Source organism: Pundamilia nyererei, unplaced genomic scaffold (genome assembly GCF_000239375.1).
Source record: "Pundamilia nyererei isolate P.nyererei 1_Seehausen unplaced genomic scaffold, PunNye1.0 scaffold00194, whole genome shotgun sequence".
NCBI classification, from domain to species: Eukaryota; Metazoa; Chordata; class Actinopteri; order Cichliformes; family Cichlidae; genus Pundamilia; species Pundamilia nyererei.
In genome coordinates this window covers 1,029,509-1,038,336 of record NW_005187595.1, presented here as the reverse complement: position 1 = coordinate 1,038,336, position 8,828 = coordinate 1,029,509, and the positions used below count along the sequence as shown (strand labels likewise).

The following is an 8,828-nucleotide window of genomic DNA, read 5'->3' as shown; positions in this document are numbered from 1 at the left end:
TATTTAAGTGCTATTTATGACACTATGTTTGCACTGAAGCACCGCAGCAATTTCCTAATGTTGTAAACCTGCTCAACATTTGGCAATAAACCCCTTTCTGATTCTGATTCTGATTCTCACGCCCCCCTTCTACACACGCCTCTGACTAATCTTTCAAAAATGTCAAATTGTATCATTGTATATTGAAATTATAATTATTTTACTTTGTATATTTTACATTTTTTTCTATTGTTGTATAGTAGTAATAGGACTAATAAATGCTATCTTATCTTATGACGTGTAAAAAATTGTATATGAGCAAAACTTAAGTTAGACCAGTCCAAATGCACAATAATTTTTTCCAAGCTTATAAATGGGACGTGAACGCAAATGTTAAGTCATGTTTGTGTTCGCCATGTGGTTTGTGGCGCATGTAATGGTGTTCTGGTAGCACCGTAATTACCGGGAAGATAGCGTAACTGGGCGTCTATAAGTTGTCATAGGCATCCCGCCCTCCCATCGGCGCGTGCTGGTCTAGTAAATGAGCGCGTCACTTCACGCTCCCGGTATCCAATCAGCGCTGTCAATGCAAGTCGTTGACTGTGGCGATGTATGTGTTGTGTGCTGGCTGCTACGAGCGAGGCTAGACAGGCAGTATGGCGGAGGAGAGCAGTGTGTACGAGTTAGAGGGTCTAGAAAAACAATTGCAGACTTTGTTTAGCCGCTACTCAAGCGATGAACTCCGAGGCGACAGCGAAGCGTTCTGCTTTGACTTTTGCAAGGTATGGAGCCGTAGCTGAAGTTAGCGGCGTGCTTGTTGTCAAAGATAAGCATATATGTTAGCCGACTCCCCTCCCCCAGAACTACTAGTTACACACGGCTAGCATTAGCGGCTAAGCCCGTTATCATTTAGCTAACTAGCAGTAGTCGCTTTAAAAACAAGCATATTTGCGTGACAAACAGCGTGTCAAGTAATCCGAGCCCGCATACACACGATTTTAGCAAAACATGCGAGCCACTTAAGCAGTGATTTAGTGACAGTGCATGATTTCAGGCTGACTTTGCTAATCGTATGAGCCAGCTAGCCCAGAATTTTCTTGCAAGTTAGCATGGTTGTACGCTGAATGTTTACTAACTACCCGCTGGTCAGGATTTTGCACGATTACACTACGTTTTGGCAGCGATTACGCTGAAATTGGGTTAATATTTGTCATCCTGTGCTGTCGGGCGTTTGTTTTACAGCCCACCTTTCGATATGTCACAGCAGTGGGAAAATAATTCCTGCCATCACTAAATGGTCTCACAGTGGTTGCATCTTATGCAAAAGCGCATTGGAATGGCAGTAACTAATAACCCTGCACTGTTAACAACAGAGAGATAAAATCATGTTTGCCCAATTACTGACACTAGAAATAGCCAGGTGTACTACTTCCTGTTGACAAATCCCAGCTGTAAGCCATCCAAACTTTAAAAGTAAGCATTAAACGCGTGACGCATAGGCATATGTAATTTGACTTGATTTCTTTGGAGCTGAAGTTGGGGTGCTAGAGCTTGGGAGTATAACAAAATGAGAAGTAATTATTGCACCACATATTTTAAAATAATATCACACATGGTATTGAGTTTGTTGTTCATAAAGAAGGTGCCAGACTCGGGCTGTCATGCTTTGCTAACATGGTTACATTTAGCTTAGTAGGGAACTAATTGTTGCAGTTGGATGAGGGCCTAAACCAGGGGTGTCAAACTCCAGGCCTCGAGGGCCGGTGTCCTGCAGGTTGTAGATATCACCCTAGGTCAACACACCTGAATCAAGTGATCAGTTCATTACCAGGCCTCTGGAGAACTTCAAGACATATTGAGGAGGCAATTTAGCCATTTATATCAGCTGTGTTGGATGAAGGAAACATCTAAAACCTGCAGGACACTGGCCCTCGAGGTCTGGAGTTTGACACCTGTGGCCAAACTAAACACTGGCTGAGGGTTAACACTTCACTGCGTTCCACTGGAGATGAGCTGGATCTCCACCATTAGAGGGCAACATAAGGATTAGGATGTCATAGGTCAACTGTAAACAGATATTGTTTCGTGATGGGCCTGTAGTACATGTTCAAGTAAAAATAATCTAGGTAGCTGTCCAAAACACACAGATCTAAAGTATAACATGATATAAACAGATCTTTGTAATCGAGTGCGATTAGAAGCATCAGCAGTGTACTTGCGTTTGCACTCAAAACCTTTAAAAATGCCATATCCATAGAGATGCTGTGCAATTGCACTTTGTATTGTACTTTTGTTTAGATGTTGTTTTTGTCTTTGCAGCTGGTGGAGGAGTACGCCTCTCGCTGGCAGGTGCTCCTGCCTCAGCTCAGGATCCTTGAGATTGCTCTCTGCTATTTTGCGCAAGCCTCATCCTTCTTCACGTCAAACTGTGATCACGTGCTCCGCACACTCAGTAGCCTGGCTTTGTAAGTACCCAGTCCTACCTAAAAAGGTTGCTTTCAGTCTTTGCTGATCTAAATACCTCTCACAAATTTGCTGTGATTTTTGGTTGTTTCCAGGCTGAAGTTTTCTTATCTTATAAGTAGTCTGGATTATTTATAAGTGCTGTTGTAGCTCGTACTTACACTATATAAGTCAGAGGAAAGCAGCACCTTTGTTTCCCAAACATCCCTCTTTTCTGGATAGTTTTGCTTGTAATGTAGACAAAGCCAGACACACATAGTTGGACACAAAGTTGAATTGTTTATTAACGACACAGCTGCCTCTGTAGCATGGGCATGGTGCGGTTATGAAAAGTCTGACACGGAGCAGAAAACCCGTCCCTACCACAGAAACAATCCCCTTCTACCACCTATGCAACAATCATGTAAAAGAGTACGGAGAATTTACAAATGAGAAGAAAAAAAAGATCTGCCAGGTGCTCAAAATAAACCTCATACGCAAACTCTAGAACAGGCTTTTCTCTGCAGTACGCCATATAATAAAGACTCATAAATATACTAGCGGCCAAATATATGTTTTCACACATTGGTCAGAGTACTCGACTCCAGGGACACTACGCCCAGCTGAAAACACTGCTCACAAGTAGAGTTGCCTCGTTTATATTACGCGTCAGACCAAAGTATTGGAGGAAATTTGCAACGTAGCATACCACGTTGCGCCAACAGATATGTGGATGAACCGAACAGCACATCCTTGTATGAGCTTAATGGAGCGCGTCATTTAAGACTGCACACTCTTCAGTCGATGTTCGTAGACAGGCTAGTTTCCTGACGATCATACAAGACCAGTAATGATAGCCGGGGGGCCTCAGGAGGCTTTTGCGTGACTGCGTGGGGTCATTTAGTTTGTGTCACTAAGGGATAGCACCTTGTAATTTATTACATTTTTGATTATTTAATTTGAATGTAAAAAAAAAAAAGAAATAGTACTTTCAGTTTGGTGATTAAATAAACCAGTGACTTGATTTACGGAAAATACACTATGTTGTGATATACACTGTTATGGGGATAAGAACGACGTGATTTTGGTCTTATCAGTACAACCAAGATGGAAAGTAAGAAAGCTAACAGCAGCTTGTGCTACTGCAGCTCTGCATGACTTGTATCTAGAAATTTGTCATTGGATCTCAGCTGTATTGACTTAAACTGACATAATAAGCACTTGACCTGAGCAGTGTGTGACCACATTTTGCACAGGCGTGTGGTCTGCTGGTGCAGTGTTTGCTGCACTTGACAGACTAATTTCACTTTGTGTGTGGGCAGTGTTTCACACAGTGCGAATTGTCACACATGATCATGAGTCATTAAAAATATAATCTAATCACTTCCTTTCATACTCAAAGGTTTGAAATGGCTCTAAAATACACAATAAATATTAGCCTCATCTTTTGATTGTTTCCTCTGGGTTTTTAATTAATTCTTTTTAGTTTTGGAGTAGTCAGTCCTTCTGATTGTATTTTCTTCTCCTGCTTAAATAGCTTATAAATTAACTCAGTGCCATCTTCAAATGAAGGAAAAGAGACAAAATTAAGAGGCATAGTTGTTTTTAAATAATGATTAGAAGAGCACTGGTTTGTGCACATGTAGCTGGAGCCCTGCTCATTTCCTATTCTCCTAGTGATCAAATATTGATGGTGGACCGCTGCCATTTCTGTCTGGCTGCTATAGACTTTTCTCAGTTTCTAGTTTAAGAGAAACATTTTTAGACATAAATAATTGTTATCTCGTTAAACAACCACTGTTAATGTTAAAGATGGGAAGTGCTGATAGCATTAATATTACTGTTTTATTATTAGCCATAAGCCAGTTCCTTAATGATAGCTTGGCAGACAAATAATATGGGTAATTGCTAATAGTTAAAAATCAAAGGTTAATGTGTGTACAGGCCAAATTAACATTTAGGATAACTGTTTAATACTTCAGTATTGTTGAAATAGGAGCCTTACTGACCTCACAAAGTTCCTATTAAGACCAGGGTGTCAGTTTGCTGTTCCAAGTGTTCAGCTGCTAGTGAGGGAAGGGGCTGTGTGCCTGCCTGTCTAGTAAGGGTGTGAAACAGAGCCTCGAATGTTATCATGGTATTTCATAGGGCACTTTGATATAATGATATACATTAAGTGACGATATGAAAACGTCTATTGTTTCATATTACGCTATCGTTTGCTTCGTGGTGTCGTGGTGCCGTAAATATTGCTGTTTACGGCAATATTTTTTCCTCTTTTTGATGGTCACTGTAGTGGCTCTATTAATTTCTTAAAGTTCTCTCTTTCTCTTATATTGAAAATAACCACACTACAGATGGATAAACTACTGTTTTTACGCATTGTTGTTAGCAACAACAACGGTAAAGCCAGCGTGTAGCTCTGCCGTCTGCTTGTTTATTTTCCACATAAACCTTTCACAATAAAGCTGAAGGTCCTTTTGAGATTTTTCAAAATAAACTGAAATAATGAGAAACAAAAGGACCAATCAAAACAAATCGAAGACCTTATTTCTAAATGAGGGGCTACCACTGTAGCATGGACATGGTTTGGTTATGAAAAGTGTGACACAGAGCAGAAAACTGTACTATGCGAATTATGCAGGAAACCGGTCCGCACCTCAGACTCAAACACGACAAACCTCGTCTACCACCTATGCAAGAATCATGTAAAAAGGTATGGAGAGAGTTTATGGATGAGAAGCAAAAAAAGAGCCGTCAGGTGCTCAAAATAAACCTTAGACTCAAACGTTAAAACATTTATCCTCCCACGTTGTTGGGAGGATAAATGTCTTATATCGGGATATGAGGTTTTGGTCATATCACACAGCTCTAGTATTTCAAGAAAATTATTAGAATAATTATATTTCTTGAAATATAGAAAAAAAAAAGCTGATATATAAAAATTGTTTTATTGCTACTCTCAGCTTGCAGGCGGTGGCATTTTTAAGTGTAAGTAAATGAAGGGCAATTTCCATCCTTCTCTTCCAATGAGCTTGCCATTGTTGACACACTGCCTAATTTGAAGTGTGACTCTATTGCCACTTGGTGACAGCAGCAGTATTACAGCTCAGTAGCACAAGTCAAATGTAAGCTACAACGTAGCCTGGGTAGTGTTTTTAAGTAAAAGCATAAAAAGAACTCCTTAACACTTACACTCAGCTGCTTAGAGCCCTGCTTTTCCACCATGTAGCGGCATCAGTAACTTCCATTTTCCGTTTGCTCTTCCTGTCATATGTAGTGCAACTAGCATGTGCTCAAGTGATGCTCTGGAGTCAGCTGTTTACATTGGGTCATACCTTCTGCTAGTATCTTCTCCTTTGTAGTCTGATTGTAGTCGATAGTGTGTCTATTGATTTTTGCTTCAAGTGGCAAAATACTAGGGGTGCAACGATACACAAAATTCACGGTTCGGTTTGATACTTTGGTGTCACGGTTCGATATTTTTTCGATACAAAAAAAGTTCATGCCTTTTTCATTTGTCATTTATTAAAATTACGAATGTATATTTTAACTCAACAGTACAGTTTTTAAATTTAATGTTGCTGAAACAACAAAATAATAATAAAAAAAAATCTATCTGATCAAGAAATCACTCATCTTTGGAAAAGAGAGTTTATTACAGAGAAATGGCTCTTTCCAAAATAAAAGCTATACTAGACGCTTCTTCTGGGGTATATTTCTCAGCAGCATATTAAACATATCAGGTCCCCATAAGGAGAATCATGTCCTAATGGCTGTTTAAATGACTCGGGTAAAGTTTGTAGCATGTGTGCTTGTTGTTTTTGTCTGCTTCCACTTGTCTTTGGGCGATCGTGGCTCAAGAGTTGGGAGGTTACCTTGTAATCGGAAGGTTGCTGGTTCGAGCCCCGGCTTGGACAGTCTCGGTCGTTGTGTCCTTGGGCAAGACTCTTCACCCGTTGCCTACTGGTGGTGGTCAGAGGGCCCGGTGGCGCCAGTGTCCGGCAGCCTCGCCTCTGTCAGTGCACCCCAGGGTGGCTGTGGCTACAATGTAGCTTGCCATCACCAGTGTGTGAATGTGTGCGTAAATGGGTGGATGACTGGATGTGTAAAGCGCTTTGGGGTCCTTAGGGACTAGTAAAGCGCTATACAAATACAGGCCATTTAGGATGATGTCGGCGTAAATGTGCCGTCATATTCGTTGTGTTCCCTCTAGTGCTGTCAGCGTTTACCTCATTAAAATGACATTAACACCATAACGCCGCAAATCTTTCTTAACAAGTTACCGCAGATCACCCCATGTGTGGTGCTGGACTGCGTCAACACGTTAATGAGCAAACTGTACTAACACTCTAGTTCCCACCAATTGAGTATTGCGTGGCACTTCCGACATGCTGTTTTACTTTTGTCCATAACGTGGCTTATCTTGGTTTTCAAGCTTCACATGAAAACCAAGATAGTTCCTAACGCCAGATCTGAATGAGGGTGGGGAAGGTTCTATTTCGGGTAGCGTTGAGGCAGTTGCCATGTTGCAACGAGCTTAGCTTCTAGGGGTGGGTTTTTATAATCGATTTATCGATTAAAATCGATTCTGGCTTCTGGAATCGATTTTTTTAATATGAATTTATTTTGCCCGAAATGCCAGAACCTCAGGTGAAACCCCACAAAATGTCAACAACCACCAAACAGCTAAAACAGTGAATGAGAGCAGGAACACGGATTCTACACAAAGACGTAAACGCAAAGCGTGGACCGCAGATCAGAATCAGTGAGATGTCGCCTTTCTCACCCGACGGGACGGACACGGTCGGGGCTGAAAGAGCCGACAGGTCGCTGATTCTGATCTGTCGGCGGGTCCGCGCTTTGTGTTTACGCCCTTTTTGTGCTTATTCTAAAGCTGTTAGTTTTTATCTCTCTCCAAACATTATTGACTGAACCAGCAGCAAAAGAAGATCCAAACTACGCTTCACATAAACATCGTCATGAATTCACTCTGACTTTTACTGTTTTGCTTCCACCACAATAAAAATCACACTTCATGCAGCGCTTTCTCTCTCTCTGTACTTCAAGAACAGTTTCCCGTCTAAAATCTTTTTTCTGCATTATTCACTTGCTTGTTACGCACAAGTCTACCGGTGTTTACAGGCTGTCGGCCACTGTTTTTTTTCCTTTTACATACTTCCGAAAAGAAAACCTAATTTCTGCTGTTCAATACTGAAAAAATTTAAACTTTTTAAAATTATGCAAAACGCTTAGCCATAAGCTAAGCGTTTTGCATAAGTTGTTCATAAGTTGATTAATGATTTTCTCTCGTTTTTGATGTACTGCAGAATATTTTTATAAAATCCCAGGCCAGGAAAATCACCTTCATGTTTTTCTGTTTTATCTTCAGCTACTTTGACACAAAGGCATCTGCTATGATGCTTACACATTTGATAAAGTCTTGTGTGTGTCAGCTTCCTTTTTATAGATACAAAAATATGTAAATGTATTGATCTGAATTATAATATTTCTGACTGTCAAAATTTCCCAGATTCAAATCGAATGAAATTGAATCAAATCGAATTGAATCGAATCGTGGATCAAATTGATTCTAGAAATCAGTGACGATACCCAGCCCTATTAGCTTCTGTCTTGCTAGCTTGCGCTGCGCTCAGTGGATCTGCACTCGACAGTGCAGGCTAGGCGGAGTAGTCGAACGCAGATCCACTGAGCGCTCAACACAGACAGCATCATCAGAAGAAAAGTTGATAAAGTAAACAAAAATTTGTATTGTTTGATACATATGCGTACAGAACCCAAAGCACTTTATCGAATGGTTCAATATCAGTAAGAGTATTGTTGCACCCCTACAAAATACATATGTTGTTTTCACAGAAACAGTTTTCTTGCATATTTTGCGAACTTGTGCTTTGTTGGAGGTTGTTGAAGAAACTCAATTTTCAGGTACGGAATTATGATCGGAGATTGACATGCAGCTCTTGCTCTCAAACGTGCCTGGGCTAGTGTTGTTGTTATGCATAACGGAGACGATAAATTCATGATATTGCTATAGCAATATACGATATGGCATTCCTAGGTGTTATTAGGGATGATGTGAAATGGCACAGCACTGAAGTTTGCAGCAATCCTGTGTGAAGTTGTCATTTGGAAGAGGCAAAGATGGCACTGTTGGTATAAATAGTGTTGTAAATAAATGACTCTAATCTGACAACCCTACGTGATATCTATACTGTTTGTGGTACTTACGGTACATAAATACTAGGGGTGCAACGATACACAAAATTCACGGTTCGGTTCGATACTTTGGTGTCACGGTTAAATATTTTTTCGATACAAAAAAATGTTCATGCCTTTTTAATTTGTCATTTATTAAAATTATAAATATATATTTTAACTCAAAAGTA

General features: G+C 40.3%; 1 protein-coding gene across 1 annotated transcript in view; it reads left to right on the top strand.

Annotated features, from left to right (window-relative positions):
• Nucleotides 1-524: 524 nt before the first annotated feature.
• Nucleotides 525-8,828, top strand: part of LOC102216184 (uncharacterized) — a 24,938-nt gene continuing 16,634 nt past the window's right edge. Inside the window, exons 1-2 of the mRNA XM_005747340.2 lie at nucleotides 525-761; nucleotides 2,299-2,444. Coding sequence (XP_005747397.1) covers nucleotides 636-761; nucleotides 2,299-2,444 — 272 coding nt within the window. The 5' untranslated portion in view covers nucleotides 525-635. The remainder of the gene's footprint in view (nucleotides 762-2,298; nucleotides 2,445-8,828) is intronic.